This window comes from Meles meles, chromosome 21 (genome assembly GCF_922984935.1).
Source record: "Meles meles chromosome 21, mMelMel3.1 paternal haplotype, whole genome shotgun sequence".
Lineage (NCBI taxonomy): Eukaryota > Metazoa > Chordata > Mammalia > Carnivora > Mustelidae > Meles > Meles meles.
Genome location: NC_060086.1, coordinates 8,115,452 through 8,133,681, shown reverse-complemented (window position 1 = coordinate 8,133,681; position 18,230 = coordinate 8,115,452). Strand labels below are relative to the sequence as shown.

Here is an 18,230-nt window from a genome sequence, read left to right as displayed (position 1 = left end):
TGCCTCTCTGTCCTCCCTCCACCCGCACTGCCAGGAGTAGCTGGTGCTCGAGGGGGAAGTGAGCCCCAGAGGGGAACACCCCTCTGGGAGACAGACCCCAAGCCCAACAGTGTCTGTGATCCGAAGCCAAGCAGATGGACCGCAGGCACGGAAACGAGCATGGGAACATACTCCAGCGAACGAGGACGGTGTGAGCGAGGTGGAGCAGAAACAAGGAGTCATTAAAAAACGAGGGCAATAGGAAGAACAGAATCACCAAACTAGGGAACCAAAGAAGGTCTACAGGGTGGGTGCGGCTGCGTCTATCCGGATCAAACGGAAGAACAAGCCGGAAGGCAGCAGGAACGGCTAAAGAAACAGCAGGTGCAAAGCCAAGGTTGCGTGCTGCAGGGGGACGGAAAGAGATGGGGGCCCACAGGGGACCCTGCAGGAGAATTAGCAGGATACCCTCCCCTCCCTGCCACAGGCTCAGGATCCCAGCTCCGTCCACGCAAGCCCCTGCCCTGCAGACCAACAACTGAGCGCCAGGCTCCCTGGATCTGCCCAGGGGGAAACTGAGGCATGGCGGCCTGTAGCTCTGGTTCCCGGTGCCCGGCAGCGATGCCGTCCCGCCCTCTCCCACAAACATGGGGCAGGAGCTGTGCGTCTGCGGCCTGTCCTGTCGTGTAGTCCCCGACCAGGGCCAGGACACTGGCAGGTGCTGGGAAATGGTCATGGGATGACTGAGGGAGTAAGTGAGCTCTGCCGCGTAGATCCGGATTTTGTAAATACAGCGATGATTAACCTTAACCTTAACCGTCTGACTAAAGCTCCAAACTGTGATTAATGGCATTTGCCTTGGGACAAGTCCATTAACGTTTTCTTTCACCTTGAGCGGAAGTTTGCACCTCGTTGGAAGCCGCCGCCTGGGACTGTCAGGCGTCCTTTTCTGTGGCACTTAAGACCCTTCACCCTTCAATTGATTCTTTGCCCTTTAGGAGTCCGCAGACTCCCTTCTGTGGTACCGAGGCTTTTCCAAGAGGCGTTAGAGGTTTGCCTGGTGAGGCGGTTCCTAATGTCACTGCCCCCCGCCCCCCGCTCCCAGCACTTCATGGCGGGGGCCCAGGCTGGGTCTTCTTTACAGAGTTCCCTAAACACAACTTCATTTCACGAAGCCATTCGAGGAGTTGTTTCAGACTTTGTTCAGGCCCAGCTGGAAGCAGGATACTGTTTCAAACAGATCTAATGAGCGCGGAACCTGATCGCGGGGCCTCTGTTACCCAGTTCAGGCTGCCTGGACCTGAAACGGTTGCCTCGTCTGGAAGGGCCTCGGGGCCAGAGGGAGCGCTGGGCGCAGCGAAGAGCAAAACCAGCCCAGCCAGGGCCCGAGTCCGGTTTGGCCAACTCTTGATGTGAAGGCTGGGCGCTGGTGAGAGCCACACAAAAAGGTTTCAGGGACAGAAGGACCCGCTCAGAGTTGGGCCTGTTCCGGGGGCCCCAAGCTGGCCCAGGGGAAGACTGGCCCGCCGCTGGCAGGACACGCCGCCTCCAGGACCCCAGTCTCTAGTCAGAAGCCAAACCCTGCACCAGCAGGGATGAGTGTGCAGGAGACACGCAGCCCAGCCTTCAGAAAGTTCCCACTGCGTGGGGACCACCGCTCTAACCTGTCGACTCAAACCTGTGCGGGGAGGGGAGGGACTGGACTAGTTCCTGAGGTGGAGCCATCAGGAGGCTTTGCGGAGTGCTGGGGGTGGGGGCAGAAGTAGGAGATGCGGGTCCCGGGAGTGGAGGGCAAGCCGGGGAGACCGTGCAGTCCACGGCTCTTTACAGGCCCGCGGGCGGTGGGAGCTGTCGGAGCACAGGGCCCTGGGGCTGAGGGGTGGGCCGAGGTTGGGTGGTGAGTAGAGCTTCATGGAAGGGCCTGTCGTGGAGCACCAGGGAGGGCACCGGGGCCTGTAGGTCTCCTTGGAGTATGGACTGGGGGGCCCCCCGCAGGAGCAGGCCCTGAATCCCAGCAAGGATCTGCGGCTGTGACATGGGGCTCCCTCTCTGCCATGACCCCGTTAGTCTTTCTCGGGTGGCGGCCACTCGCAGCCTTGGCCTCCTGACGGGCCATGGGGAGCGGTCCCGTAGAAGATGGGGCCGTTGTTGCCCAGGGAGCCTGTTTGACCCTTCTGCTAATAAAGAAATTGGGCCTTTATTAGAACTCAGTGATCCTCTCTCTCTCATGATGTTGTGTGTTGGACTCATATATATGCCTTCAGATGACTCAGAGGAGTAGTTTCAAAACAGAAAAAGGGAGAAAAGGGGCGCCTGGGTGGCTTAGTGGGTTAAAGCCTCTGCCTTCGGCTCAGGTCATGATCCCAGGGTCCTGGGATCGAGCCCCACATCGGGCTCTCTGCTCCGCGGGGAGCCTGCTTCCTCCTCTCTCTCTGCCTGCTTCTCTGCCTAGTTGTGATTTCTCTCTGTCAAATAAATAAAATATTTAAAAAAAAAAAGAAAAAAGAAAAAGGGAGAAAAGACCCAAGCAGCTCCATGTGCACGAGCCAGCCAGGTGATGGCCGTGAACTTGGGTGGTTTACAGAGCCGACTGCAGAGTCCCCCAGCCTCCGTTTCCATCCTGCCACATCCCTCTCCGCCTTCTTGTGGCTCGTCCCACCCTGGCAGACTTCTGTTCATCTTTCAAAACCCAGTTCACACATCGCCTCCTTTGAAGCCTTCCCAGATTCCCTCCCCCGAGAATTTTCTGCCTCCTGTTTTTTTAGGGCACTCTGTTCAAACTTCCGCTAGGACACGCTCTATTTCGTATGTCGGTGTCTCCGTCTCCCCAGTGAGATCGGAGCCCCCAAGGGCAGGGTGGCTGTTCCCACAACACAAGCACACCTCCTCCAGGTGGACAGCAGAGCCCTCACAGGTCCAGGTGGCAGGTCATTGTGCTGAGCTGGGAACCGTGGTCCCCCCGAGCCCGCCCACTGTCCACTAACGGCTCTCTCTCTCTCACCTTTCTAGGGCCGACGAAATTGAAATGATCATGACGGACCTTGAAAGAGCAAACCAGGTAGGATGTTTCACAGACTCAGGCTTAAAAATCCCTACGACGTAGCCATTTATGTCGTCTCGCTAGTTGCGTCTTAAGTTCGAAGGCCGGTTATTCTCGTATTTTTTACGTGTGATTGTCAATGTCGATGCTTTTCCCGGTGTCACGGGAAGCGTGTGGAAGGTCCCTTGGCAGAGTGTTCGGTTGTGGTCCCAGCGTCCCAGACTCCCTCGGCGACTGCGCGGTCGCTGTTGCTTTTCCTTGTCCTTAATCCGTTTCTCAGATGACCGACTGTCGTGCCACAGCAGCCATTAGGCTCGACTTTGTACCAGCGAGTCACAGGGGAACATGCTGGACTGTGTCCAGCACAAAACGTTACACAGAACAGGGCAGCTCTACACTCAGCTGCTTGGGGGGTCTGGGGGCCCAGTCGGCTAAGCGTCCCACCCTTGATCTCCGCTCAGGTCCTAAGCTCCGGGTCATGAGTTCAAGCCCTGCGTCGGGCGCCACACGGGGCATGGGGCCTCCTCACATAAATAAATAAATACTACACTGCTTGGAACATTGCCCCCCACACAAACACAGAACCCCTAACTTCTTCCCCGAGGACTCCGCCGAACAGGAAAACATTGCGCTTTAGTGAACGGTGCTGCTGCTTTGAAAAGAAAGAGTCTCCCCGCTTAGCTCCTCTATTCGTGGGGAGCAACAGCCAAAGCTGAGATCGCTCTCTCGGCCTCAGAAGGCGCCAGGCTGTAGCCACACGCTCAGGAAAGCTTAGCGCTTTGCCTCGGGTGGAATCTTTGCGTATTAGTGGCCCTGTCCGTCGTAAGAAGGGCCGACGGCTCTAGAGTGACTTGTGCCTGGTTCTCCTCCGAGCGCGTCGTACGCACTGAGCCGCTGAACCCTCCGTGCGGCCCACCCAGGTCGCCGCTCTTAGGACTCCCACTTTACAGACAGGGGAACTGAGGTCAGTGGCTGGCCGGGTGCAGAGCCGGGATTGGAGCCCGCGCTCCTCACGGCCACCCTCAGAACCAGGGATGCAAACAGAGGTCACTTTGCCTTTCTTCAGACCCTCTCAGCTCCCAGACTCACCTGTGTCCGAACAGCTCCTCGCTGCCAAGCGCTGCTTCCCCTTCACCTCCCCAAAGTGCTTTTAGCATTTGTTTACCTTCAGCAAACGAATTGACTTTGGCCCCTTCGCTCTGGCTCAGCACTGCTCAACTTTGCAAAGGCCTTAACTCCGAAGGAGGTCCTAGAAAGGTTCACCCTCTCCGTCAGCCCGTTGCCCTTTGGGCATTCCCCAATTGTTCCTGGCCAGTCCTGAGCCCACCTCTCCTTTTGACGGTGCTTTGGGGTTTCAGCTCCGGGTTTGTGCAACAGAGAGCCGCAGGCTGGGAAGGTCGAGCAGACTGTCCCATACTGTCTCTGCGGCACTCCCCAGGTACTGAAGAAGTTTGGCCAAGTTGGCGTGCCTCTCCAAGTGTTGAAGGCTGCTTGGCCGGATCTCAGTCCTGGGAGACACCAGGCGGGACTGCAGAGAAAGGGGCCACCCCTTGGTTCAGGTCCCAGCCCTGTGTGTGCTGGTTGTGTGGCCCGCTGGCAGATCTTTAGAAAAGAAAAGGAAAAGAATGAACTTTGCAAACACGCTAAGGGAGAGAGGAGTCAAAGTCATGGAGAAGGTGTGATCCCAGTTGGCGGGGGCCGGGTGAGGGGGCCTGGGCCTTGTTCCGTGGGTTCAGAGTTTCAGCTTTGCAGGGTGAAAAACTTGGGGAGATCAGCTGAACGACAGTGTGGATGTCCTTAATTAACAGTGCTGGAACGGACACTAGAAAAATTGGTGAAGATGGTGTATGCTCTGTGTATTTTGCCATAATTTAAATGTTTTAACTTTTTTAAAACATAAGAAAGAAAGGGAGGAAATGATAACTGGTACTTCCTTTGCACGACTGCTTGGCGGGTTAGAGGTTAAAATGCCCGAGTACGAAGTAGGAGCTTAGATAAATCTGTAGTTGCTGGAGAAGCGTGTATTTGGTGGGAGAATTATACCGTCCTGCAGTGGGGAAATACCAGCGCGGTGGGCATGGGAGAAGCGTCGGTGAGTTCTCACTGACAGTGCAGGGTGAGTTAGAGCCTGATGTGGCTGCTCGGAGAAATGAACGCAACCTCAGGCTGCATTCATAGAAGCAGTGTTTGTAGAATGAAGGAGGTGGAGTTCTGCACCTATCTGCAGCAATCAGTCCATGCCCGGGGAATTATAGTATATTCTGGAAAGCACACTATGAGGACAACTGGGACGTGGAGTACTGCTTGCGCTCCACCCCACAGACAGGACCGGGAAGGGACCCTAACAACAAGAGAAATCAGGAGGTTTGGGGACATTCCTGATCTCTGAGGAACAAGGGAAAGAAGACAGAGGGGCTTGACACCAAGCACCAGAGGAATAATTTCAGGAACTTGGGATGTGAACAGGGTCACAAAGGGGAAGGCCTCGGGTGGGGACGTTACGGATCCTGTCCCATAGTTCTCCAGGCCTGGCCCAGGGAAGGAGTCAGGCTTTTTCATGGTCATGGACACACTTGGAGGCTGGTGGGAGGGACCTCAGTCTTGATTAGAGAAGCCTTCTGTCAGTCCTGGCTCTCCAGCGATGCCCAGACCTGTGTGCCCCCGGAGCTGTGAAGGGATGCAGCCCAGCCCTGGCTGAGGGTGTGAGGTCAGGGATCAAACACAGAGGGAACAGAAGGAAGGACTGCACTTGACTCTGTGGTCATGAGGAAGACAGCAGTGCAGGCAGGCACGGAAGGGCAAGGTGAGCCCTGAGCGTTCTGGGCCATTCTGTAAAGCCAAAATAAGGAGGTGCAGGGTGGGAGAGTGGGCCTACAGAAGGGGATCTCGATCCAGGTTGGGGGAGGGCTTTGAGCGTCAGGCTTCTGCGTGGAAGGCCTCTTTCTGGGCATGGTGGAGAATCCTGGGCAGGAGTGAGACGTCAGAGTTGTGTTCTAGAAGGATCCCCCTGGCGGAACATCAGAGAACAGTCGGGAGTGGAACGACTGGAAGCCAGGAGAGCAGCTGTCATGCTACATCAGGGCAAGGATGACTTGGGGCCTGCAGCGAGGCGGTCCCGAGCAGAGAGGGGGCGGCGGCAACAGGGCAGGAGGAGAGGGACGAAGGAGCCGCACGCCCTGTGCAGGCGCAGCCAGACATCTGGTTCAGCCGCCTTTGCCGTCAAGGGAAATCCCCAGGAGGAGCAATTTACTAGTTCATTGGCATATAACATTATTTTTGCACTAGGTTTATAGTCAGAATGTTCTACTGAGACCTGAAGCTGTGTTATGGCTACACCGCCTGTGTTTCTATTGTGCAAAAGTGGGAGAGCAGTCAGCGGCCGACAGTCGGGGTCTCATTTGCACCTGTTCGTTAAACATCAAGGCACTTGCCTTCATACGCACCGCCTTAATTGCTGGCCGTGATGATTCAGAGCTTTGAAGACCGCGTGGTAAATAAGAAGCCACAGCTCTGTGCCTTGCGACCGTGGAAAGCCTTCTGTGGGCTTGGGCCGCTCTGGCACTCAGCCAGCTGTACCCTCACCCGCGCACCTTCCCGATCAGCTCTGATGGGAGCTGCCGGCAGCACAGAGCCCCGGCTGGGGGCAGGAGGAGGTCCTTTTTGTGAGTCCTCCTCTTGCTAACCTGCCTGCTCTTAGGGAGGAGGCTACCCTAATGGGGGGACCATCGGCTTGAAGCACAGCTTCGCCCCCTCCCCGACCCCCAAGGAAAAGAGCCACAGGAGCTCCCAGCAAGGCACGGCGCTTGCTTGGACCAAGGTTTCTGGGTTCCAGTGGGGAACAGCTGGGTTTGTATCCCAGATCTCCCACTTCCAAGCCGTGTGGCCTGGAATGAACCCCCAGGCTCCTGGGTTGTTTCCCATCTACAGAATGAGGGTAGTAATTCACACATCTGAGAGAACACTGCTGAAAAAAAACAAATCCACTGCATAAATTGTGAAGCTCTTATCAGCTTTATTCACCGATTCATGAATCGGGCAGCAGCCCATCCGGCAGACAGAAAGGAGCTCCGAGGACCTGTACAGAATGGAAGTCTTCTGTAGGCAGAAAAGGGAAGGACGAGGGGCGCCTGGGTGGCTCAGTGGGTTAAGCCTCTGCCTTCGGCTCAGGTCATGATCTCGGTCCTGGGATCGAGCCCCAAGTCGGGCTCTCTGCTCAGCGGGGAGCCTGCTTCCCTTCCTCTCTCTCTGCCTGCCGCTCTGGCTACTTGTGATCTCTCTCTCTCTCTCTCTCTGTGTCAAATAAATAAAATATTAAAAAGAAAAAAGAAAAGGGAAGGACGAGGAAAGAGCTGATTGTTTCAGGTGGGGTACCCTTCCTACGGGAGCCCTGAGGAGCCTCTCGGACAGATGACCTCACTAGCGCTGACCAGGAAATTCCAGACTGACGGGTTAAGGGTCCCGTTCCGGGAGAGGCTGACGCTGCAGTTAGGTGAGGTCTTCCGTCTTGGTTTGCTGACATGGGGTTTGGCACAAGTGACTCCATTTGGGGCCTGTTGTGTCTCCTTTAACAGTTCCTCCCTTCCGATCAGACTCGCGGACTAACCGAAGACGTGGCCACAACCCAAGGCGCTGCTGCCGTTCTCAGCCGCCACGCTGTAGGTCTCGCAGCTTGTACCGGTCTCGTGTGTGACAGTCCCAGGTCCCGGTGCTTTTTGTGGAATTCCTGTGGTGGTCTCAGGGTCACGACTTCAGGCTCACCGTTGCTGAGAGGAGTCGTTCTTTTCATCCCTTTTCTGACGTTCCAGTCTTGAGATCATTCGCTTGACGGTTCGTGGCCTCAAACATGCATTTAAAGCTTTTGAGAGAATATAGCACACCAGAGAGGTTACGATGATTATTACAAGCGGGTTAATTCCCAGTGTCCGGAGCGCACTTGGGAGCCATGGTCCCCAAGACCCAAAGGATTCAAAATCAAGTAAGTCGAAGAGCTATCCTGTTGGAAGAGTCCCCTCTGTAAGCCTGGAGGCCTGCCCAATGACTCTGTGCACACGAGTTCCTGCTTTCTCAAAAGTGTCACTCCAGGTGCAGTAAAGGGGCTGTGTTGATCCCAGCACAGAACCCCCTTGTTCAGCCAAGAGAAGCAAGGCCTCTCCCATCATCCCCTCTCTGGCCAAGAACAACCTTGGCCAGAGACTCTGAGGGTCTTTATTGAGTGGCCGTTGCTTTGGCAATGGAGTCCCCGGTGCTTTCAGGAGCTAAGGAGAGGTCCCTGGTCGTAACCTCATTGGTATTTACTGCTAACCCGGCAAGGAGGGCCCGGCCAGAGGAAGCCAATCCTGAATCACCAATGCCTCCCAGTAGGTCCTTTCTGACTTGAAAGTCAGAGGCTGACCAGTAAGCTGTCTCCGTCTCACACAGTTAGGGGCACGTTGGGTAACCCAAGAACCATTGCCCAGGCATGCACCCGCCAGCCAGATTTGCACAGGCCCAGGGAGAATGATAACCGCCACAGGCAAAGATCAGCCCTGTCTGGGCACAGAGCGTTCCCACTAAGGTGGCGCTGTTAATGGACAGGCAGGACTTCTTTACGACAGATCCAGCAGTCTGAAAGGCAAAGGCTACCCCGCTCCTAGCGGTGGCCTGGGAGATACGGGTGTTGGCGTTGTCTTCCCAGGCTAACCCCAGAGTCAAGGAACAAAAGGGAAGAAGAAAAGGTATCACGTTCAAGTGTGAGGTTTTCAGCATCTTGGGGAGAAGCAGCCCAAGTCGACGTCAGCTGCCGCTCTTCCTAGTCATTCCATGCGGAAGGTCTCAGCGTTCAAACAAGACCAAGCTGTCAGCTGGAGCCTCCTTGAGCTGTGACATCTGTAGCCAGTTCAGGTCCCTAGAGTCTGCCCGCCATCCCGGCAGTGAGGAGGACCTTGTCTCCTCCCTTCCAAGGAGATTCAAGGCCAGGGTTTATTCCTTGGGAACCCAAATCAGAAGGGTGGGAGAGGGGCTCCTGGGTGGCTCAGTGGGTTGAGCCTCTGCCTTCGGCTCAGGTCATGATCTCAGGGTCCTGGGATCGAGCCCCGCATTGGGCTGTATGCTCAGCAGGGAGCCTGCTTCCTCCCTTCTCTCTCTCTGCCTGCCTCTCTGCCCACTTGTGATCTCTGTCTGTCAAATAAATAAATAAAATCTTTTTTAAAAAAAAGAAGAAGAAGGGTGGGAGAAAATTATAAACGTGAGTTTCAAGAGTCGTGGCCAGATACGAGGAAACTAGAAGAATTCAAGATCCAGTCCAGTTTATAGGTTTTATCAGAAAACCTCAAAGACAGTTATAGGATTTTCTTTCTGTAATCACCCCTGTTCATTTTTTACTACAGATAATCACAGTAAGAGTAATTTTATATTCAACTTGGCCTGGTTATTTACATATAAGTGCAGCAAGAACAGTGCCTGACCGTGTCGGCTCCCCATGCTTTCAAAGCTGGCACCTTGTAAGCAAAGAACCAGGTTGATTTTTTTAAGGCCTTATTCATTGGCCCCATAAAATCAGCCTTAGTTCCTTAAAGCTGTCTGGTCTATCCAAGTCTGCATTTCTCTCAAACAGGACCAGCAGGACAAACTCTTGGTAATATTCCCAATATTTCCAACTGTGTCCTGTCATAAGGAGAACACATTTCTCATTAAAGTTATGTAAAAACTGACTATATTGCCGTGAAAAGAGTAGTTTCTGAGTTCTGGAGGGATCAGGTTGGGAGAAAAAGTAAATGTTTCATTTTTGTTTAAAAAGGTAAAAACTGCCAAATCGCTGTGTGAAGCATCAGTGTTTCAAACAAGAAGCATAAAAATTATAGTTACCCTCCTCCATTCATTTCCTTGTTACTAATCCTCATTGTGCTTGAACCTTGGGTTTTTTGGTTTGCTTGTTTGTTTGTTTGTTTGTTTTTCCCATAGTTCTGGAAATTCTTACCCAGTTCAATTTAATGACCATGGTTATCCAAAATTTGGACTTGTCACAATCCTTTCCATGAAACACCATGAAGATGAAATTCTTTTGTAGGAAAACTTTTACAAAAGCATCTGAGTAAAACAATAACAATAACTCTGTAAATGACATAGACTTTTTTTTTTTTAAGATTTTATATATTTATTTATTTATTTCACAAGAGAGTGCAAGCAGCAGGGAAGCGGCAGGGAGAAGGAAAAGCAGGCTCCCACCAAGAGAGTGAGCCGAAAGCGGATACTTAACTGACTGAGCCACCCAGGTGCCCCAATGACAAAGACTTTAAAATGTGCATTGTTAAAGATCTGCTAAGAGTTCATATGACAAGAAATTGTAGTCATTTCTGTGAAGGATGACGTTTTAAGATAATGACTGGAATTATAACATAATACCAGGACAAATCAGATTCCTAGGAATTTCACACAATTTCTAAAAACACTTATATACCTATACAAATACAGCACAAAGAAGACTCAGTATACAGCTTCCCATGTGATTTAACAAACCAGATAAGCCAAGTTTTCTTTTAACATCTCCCTTTTTATAAGGTGAGAGAACAAATCCTTTGAGATGTCCAAGGACCCCTCGGAAAAATCTCAAAGTTAGTTCAAAGTCAAAAAGACTTCATTTAGCACAGAAGTTTGTAAAAACAAAAACAAAGGATTTTCGAACACTTGGTCAAGTAGGATCGTAGGTCTCTGTGACACAATACTTACTCTTCTGTTTAACCATAATGACACTGAAGGCCTTGAAGGCAAATTCGGGAAGTTAAATAGTTGTTTAAAAAAAAAAAAAATCCTTAGCTCTTTTAGTAGAGAAAACAACTTTCTTAAGAAATCAAAGACTTAGGGCGCCTGGGTGGCTCAGTGGGATAAGCCTCTGCCTTGGGCTCAGGTCATGATCCCAGGGTGCTGGGATCGAGCCCCGTGTCAGGCTCTCTGCTCATCGGGGAGCCTGTCTCCTCCTCTCTCTCTGCCTCTCTGCCTACTTGTGATCTCTGTCTGTCAAATAAATAAATAGATAAATAAATCTTTAAAAAAAAAAAAAAGGAATCAAAGACCTGGTAAAGATAAAGACCTGGGAAATTATTTTGACAAGACAAAAAAATCTATGTTTTCCAGGCAGGTTCCTTAAAAGGTAAAGAAGACGTTTTACAGTCTCTTATCAAGAGCAAACCAGTAGTTCAAGAAAACTCTGTCCTTCTAAAAGAGAAAACCAGGGCGCCTGGCTGGCTCAGTTGGTAGAGCACGTGTCTGAATCTGAGCCCCACGTTGGGTATAGTGATTCCTTAAAAATAAAATATATTTTTAAAAAAAAGAAAAGAAAACCAAACTCTAAGGTTGCACCAGATCAATTTTGATGTTAAAATTTTTAATATTTTTATATTTTTAATATATATAATATATATAATTTTAATATATAATATATAAATATATAATTTTTAATATTTAATATCAGAATATGTTACATATATTCTAACTTTAGGTAGCTTGACCACACATGAAAATTCTTTCCAAAGATTTCATTTCCACAAGCCTACAACTTTTCTTTTTTACATTCAGGTTTTGCCCTCTGTTTTTCCTCTTTCCCATTCTGAAGTAAATAGCCTCACTTTAAGACAAAATCATTTTCTTTTCCCTCAACGCACATGCCTCTCCATTCCTCACACCGTCTTTGACTGAAAACACACATCTTACTTTCCTTGCATATGATGTTTTATGATCTTTAATATTTCTAGGAGTTTCATTACCTATATTAGAATTTTGAGCCATTAGGAGCCTTTAATTTCTAGTGGGAACGAAGAAGTAAGTAAGCGTGAACTTTCACGTCAGTGCCCCTACGGCTTGGCGAATGTATAAATACGTTGTATAATTTCTAGAAACGTGGTTTCTCATACTAAGTTTTCAGTGTGGCACAAAACGTGTCTTACTGGTTGACCCCAATATCTTTAGTTCCTCCGTAAAGGGAAGCCCGAAGTGGATAAACCTGTATTCACTGATTAATTAGCCTTTTGCAGTGACTCTTGCAATGAAACTGTTCTGGAATTTTAAAGCATCTTGGAGACTCCTGCCTGCCAGTTAAACAGGTGCCCCACTGGGTTCGTTTGATTTGGGAGCCCTTGCTTTCAATTACACTGCTTAAGTGATCTTCTCTAACTGGAACGTTCTTCCTGATGGCCGTTGTAATTCTAGGTTGTTTTTGATAAGATTCTGCCATGTTTGTAGATATTTATAGGTTCTGAGACTCTAGTTTTTCGACATAAAATAAGCAGATGTACCAGTGGGTGATGGGCCCAACTCTTGGGCATGTTGACGATGATGATGATACGATGTTTACTGTTTTAGCTAAGCCTTTGGGTCTCGGGGAGCCAAACTAATATCTGAAAAAGGATAGGCCGCTGGGTTGGGAGATCTGTGATGTTTTAGGGTGTACCTGATTCCATGGAGATTTTCTTAAGGTTGGCAGGTGACCTAGTATCTCTCTAACCACGTCCTAATTTGCCCTAACTCGGGGGTCTTAGAGTTAGCTGGGTCTAAACAGGGACTCCGGTCACCAGCACAGGGCCAGCTTGGGACACCGGGCAAAAGGGGCTCATCTCTGGCCTGTAGTAGGCCTTCTGACCTCTCATCTATAACATCACTGAAGCGGGGTCACCTCTGGGGCTCTGGCTGATCTCTGGGGTCGTGTGTGGGTTTGGCTTTGGAAAGAGGACACGAGGTGGCTGTGTGCTTTCCAGAGCAACAGAGTCTGTCCCTTTGGAAGGCTCATTTGTTGGCCTCGCTAGCCTCCCCTCTCTTTTATCTCTCCTTCCAGAGTACAGGGCCTTGTGGAGAGTAGGCCGGGAGGTCATCCCCCAGGGGAGTGTGCCTTCTTCTCGAAATTGTCCAAATGTGGTATTACTTGTACCTTGAGTATGGGAGCCAGAAAAATGGCCCCCAGAGACGCCCCTTCCTGACCCCGGGACTTGCGAATACATTAGTGTCCCTGGCAGAGGTTAAGGCGCTGAACAGCTGACCTTGAGGTGGGGAGACGACCCGGGAGCGTGTGAGTGGACCTCGTGTAACCACAGGGCCCTCAGATGCAGAAGAGCCCGCATCAGAGCGGTGAGCTGGCTTTGAAGGTGGACGAAGGGGCCACGTGCCAGGGGAATGTGGGTGGCCTCCAGGAGCCGGAAATGGCAGGAAAACAGATTTCTCCCCCAGAGCCTCAGCAGGGAGTGCAGCCCTGCCCACACCGCGATCCCAGCCTAGTGAGACCCACTGCAGACTCGACTTGCAGAAGCATTAGATAATTAATGTGTGTTGTTAAAATCCACTAAACGTGTAGTCATTTGTTCCCACAGCTTTAGCAAAATCATAGAAGGAGGGCTTGCCTGCTCATGGACTCGTGTTCCCAGCCAGTTCCCACCTCTGGGAAGCCCTGGTTCTACCTGGTGGCCCCTGACCTGGGCTCTCATGGCGACACATACAGAAGGGGACAAGACACAAAAGACCAGGGCCAAGTTGGGCGGAAGCCGGGATCAGATACCCACCCCCACCATTTAAGACCAGGGACTCCGAAGGCTACACCTGAAATGGGTGAACTGGGAAGAGCCTGGAATCCGTCAGGTCTCCAGCCTGGTTCTGGGGAGAGCGAAAACACGCCTCCCTAGACAATGCCTGACCACAGCCCCCTCCTGGGCCTGGGCCCTGAGCCTCACGCCAGGCGGTGACTGGCCTCACCAGCCTTCCCGTGGGCCTTCGCCTGCCCCACCAGCTGCGGCTGCTCGAGGCTCGTGCCCTTGCCGCGCTCCCTGGCCCACCCCGCCATGCCTCCTCCATATTTCATGAATCAGATTTTTCAGACTTTAAGGTCTGGAAGTGGCTGTCAGCATCCTATGTCGGCCTTCTAATGGGTTCTCCTTTAAGGGGCTGAGTTGAGGGAAAGATTCCTTCCTGCCTTCCTGGAGCCCTTGGGGAGCCCTGAGGAGTTGGGTGAGGCCGGGAGGTCCCCGTGGGCCTCGTTTTAAGAAGAGGACACCCCCCCCGGACCCACAGTTCAGGCTCCCCTTCCCGAGATAACGAAATTGTGCCTTGGGCCAGCCGGTGCCACGCGCCGGACTCGGCACTGCTTTTCGGAGCTTGACTGATGGGGGACTTCGTAAATCAAAGTGATGGCTGGCTGCTTCCTGCCTGCTGGAGCCCCGCCACGGTCTCTGGTCATCTTTCCCTAAAAAGCCTTCCATCTCGAGATGAGGAAGGAGCAATGACCACCCGAGGCAGCGCCTGGGAGGGCCCGTAATAGTCCAGATGACTGGATACCTGTCCCCATGTGGTGGGCGCTGTCGGGCCCTGGGCTCCTGGTACCTCCTTGGGCCTCAGTAGGCCCGTGAGGCCTCACGCGGCAGCTGGGCTGTGTCTGTGCCTCTGGTCAGGGCTCCCGCCAGAGGCAGGCAGTGTCCCCGCTCGTCGGGTCCCCTCCTGCTTCACTTTTCCCGGGCTGCCAGCACCGGCTCTGGCTTCCCAGGGAAGCACAGAAAGTCAGCAGCAGCCCTGGGGCAGCGCCAGCGACCAACCAGAACCCTGGCCTCGGGCCTCCCAGGCTTGGCCTCAGCGAGGGGCAGGGAAGGGCGAGGGAGCCCGCCCCGTGGAAACAAGGAGATGGCTGTCTCCTGGCATTCCTGGTCAGAAAACACCAGAGCCTCCCGCCTGCCGTCACTGATGCCCATTCTTCGAAACACAACTCCGTCTGGTGGGACTGTGGTCCTCAGGAAGCCAGGAGGCCCTGTGCACACGAGTGACAGCACGGGGCAAACCCAGCACAGCGCCCCTTCTTTGTTTCCTGCCTCAGCTGCCAACGGTGAGACGAAATTTACAACCGTAGGAACTAACTCCCCCCCAGCTGCCTGCCGGCGGCTGCTCCCGGCCCTTCAGCCCACTTGTAGTTTTGATCCGCTCTGTGCCTGTTCAGCCGCACAGGTGACCTCAACTCCTTTTGTTTCGTGTGCTTTTATTTTGATGTCCTCGGGCATAAACCCTAAACAAGTCGTACAGATCCTAACCAATCAAAAAGTTGCACCGAAGTCACCAAGTCAAGCCAAATGTGGTAGAAGGCCGCGAACACCGTGCATAGGCCGCAGAGTGTCTCCAAACGTGAACTTGGAAACCAAGTCAAGTGCTGAAGCTCCAGAGAAGGAGAAAATCCTCAACAGCTGGATCCTGTGTCCCCTGAGCTGGGCGCCACACTTCAAAATGCCCGTATGAGAGCCTTGCCATGTAGACCCTGCCTGGGCCTGCCCGCTCTGTGGTGTTTCTGGAACCGTGCCGAACCAGCATTGCCAGGCAGGGCAGGGTGGCCGCATGGCCTTGTTGGCTGCCGCTGAAACAGCTTCTCCACCAGGCTAAGAAATCTCCTTCCCCGTCCAAGAGGCGAGAAATATGTCAAATACACCTCATTCCTGGCAGAGCCCTGGAGGTTTTATGCCCAACGGCTAAGCCGACTAGAAAGAGAAGAGTAAACTTTTCAGTAATAATGACCCGATTATCAGAAAACCTTGGAGTGGGAATCACCCCTGCCCCCGTCGCCACGCTGGTCACCTTGCCGCCTTGCCGGGAGGGCCGTTCCAGATTGGTTTTGGAGCGGAGGGTAGGAGGCGGCCGTGTGAGCACGGACAGGCCTAGCCAGGCACCGTGTGAATTAGACGGAGCAAGGTTCCAGGCACCCCTGGAGAAGCAGGGTGGACAGCCACCAGCAGCGCCCAGGGCAGAAGTAACCGCTGTTAGAAATACCCTAATTTGCTGGCATGCGGAGATAGACTTGCAGAACAGCCCTGCAGCCGAACAGCTGAAGGCTGCCAAACCCCTTCCTCGGCCGGCTAGATTGATCTAGAAGGACCCAGGCAGGCTCACTTCCAGTTTCTCCTTTTCGGTCCTTTCTTAGCAATTAGCCCACACATACTGTCGCACTGCGAACTAAGACACACGGCAGGGGGCGCCTGGTGGCTCAGTCAGTTGAGCGTCTGCCTTCGGCTCAGGTCATGATCCCAGGGTCCTGGGATGGAGCCCCACGTCAGGCTCCCTGCTCAGCAGGGAAGTCTACCTCTCCCTCTCCCACTCCCGCTGCTTGTGTTCTCTCTCTGTCAAATAAATAAATAAAATCTCTTTTTAAAAAAAGGAAGACACACGACCTAGCCCTGCTCAGCCAGGCCCTCCTCGATCATCTTTTCTCCCTGCACAGTGTGAGCCCGGTGGGTAGAGCAGCACGTGACCTCTGGGCCGCACCCCCAGTGCTGCCATCCGCCCCCCGCCCCCGGGTCTCATCTCCGTCGTAACTGTAAAAGCAGGACGAGCCCGGTCGTAAACACGTCCTGTGCGCTCGCGTGGACCCTGGTCACCACGGGTCCCTGAGAAGCTGACCAAGTGGCTGCGTCCCCATTCCGGGGGGGGGGGGTATGGAAGAAGCTTGGTGGGCACAGGTCACTTGCCCCGCTGCTCAGCCCGCTGCACCACGGTGCCCTCTCGGCCGCGGGCACCGGCGTGTCCCCGTCTTCCCGTCCGCTGGGAGATCCGGCGCTGCCATCAGTTGCATTGGTTTTCTCTTCTGGGAACAGCAGCGCCGGTGGCGGAAGCTGCCCCCCTTTCCTCCTCGTCCCCCTTCCTGCGGTGGGCTCCGCGCCCCCTCGCCCCCAGCGGGCCCGGCCGCGCTCCCGGCTCGTGCCCCTCGGTCGGCCGGGCTGGCTGCACGTGCCCGCATCGGCGTCGGAAAACGCTGTCGGGTGAAGGGTTAAATGCGCTGAGCTAAGCCCGGCCCTCGCAGATGAGGCGGCCTTTCCACCCCATACGTTTATGGAAATAGTTGCTGAAGGAAAACAACCACAACATTGTGCGCGTCTTCAGGAAGAGAATGGCCAAAGTGTCTTTAATTCACTGTTTACCCGTGAGAATTACTCCCAGGAGTAATCCTGCAATAAAATCTTCTTGGTCTATGAGAATAGAAAGAAATTGAATCAAAAGACTCTATTTCCACTCGTATTTATTCAGTCTGGGAAATTCAGTGGGCCGGAGCATTAGTATCAGCAGGGGATTCCTTGCTCCTAGCGTTAAATTACTGTCATAATCGCTCAATTATTTCTTCCTTGTACTGTTTAAAATAAAAATCCATCACATTCTATGTTTTTTTCGCGCATTTATTAGGTTGAGTGTTTAGGAAAATCAATTATAGTCAGTCAGGCATGAATTGATGAATGTTCTTGTAATAATTGTCAGTTGTTAAACTGAATGTACTTTCTCTTCTCACACTTTTCATTTCCTTCAGAGGGCAGAGGTGGCCCAGAGAGAGGCGGAGACTTTGAGGGAGCAGCTCTCGTCGGCCAACCACTCTCTCCAGCTGGCCTCGCAGATCCAGAAGGCGCCGGACGTGGTGGGTAGCCCGGCCCCGCGGGGACTCTGGCCGCCGAGCCTCCACCCCTCTGGGTTCCAGCTGCTTGCTTGCTTCTCGACGGGCCTTCTCGGGAAAATATTCTAACCAGCGCTGCTGTGTTGGACGGGAATGCTTTGGGCGTTCTGGGGATGGGACTCATATGGGTCAGAGGAAGAGCTTTGCCGATTGGGCTTCGATGCTCAGTCCGCGTGTCACCTGCCCGACATGAAGGCCAAGTTGGAGGCCAAGGTGGGGGATTCCCCTCACCAAAGAGAGGGCCTTCCTGGCTAGGCCTGTTTGGAGACAGCTGCTGCCAGAGGCTGGGTGTGTGAGGCAGGGGCCTTGCCAGAATTACACCGGGAAATTGGGAGGTTGGATCTCGCCCTCGGTGTGTCCTCCCGGCCTGAGAAAACAGTTGGGGACGAGCAGCCAGGCCGGAGAGGGAATGAAGTGATCATGGGCTCCAAGTGCGTGTAGTAGCAGACTCACTCCAAGTCCCAGCATTCGGAAGGAGTGAGGCACACATCTTATTCCCTTTCCTGAGATGAATACAAATTGCTCTTAGATGGAAACTTCCCAGCTCAAACGAGGCAGCCTTGACTTTCAGATTCCCGGCTCCGGCCTTGAGTCCCGAGCAGTGATGGGGGGCAGCGTGGTGTGAGACCTGGATGTCAGAGCCAGGCCCCTGGGGTCAGATCCCAGCGCTGCATGACTTGCAAGAAGTAGTCTGACTTCCCAGGGCCTGGGTTTCATCATGCGTGTTGTAAGAGTTCTGGAAGTTCTTACAAGCAAAACACTTAGAGCAAGGCCTGACCTAAAATCGGA

General features: G+C 53.0%; 1 protein-coding gene across 1 annotated transcript in view; it reads left to right on the top strand.

Annotated features, from left to right (window-relative positions):
- CUX1 (cut like homeobox 1) overlaps positions 1–18,230 on the top strand; it is a 338,009-nt gene that overhangs the window by 245,987 nt on the left and 73,792 nt on the right. Inside the window, 2 exon segments of the mRNA XM_045994176.1 lie at positions 2,989–3,037; positions 17,301–17,405. Coding sequence (XP_045850132.1) covers positions 2,989–3,037; positions 17,301–17,405 — 154 coding nt within the window.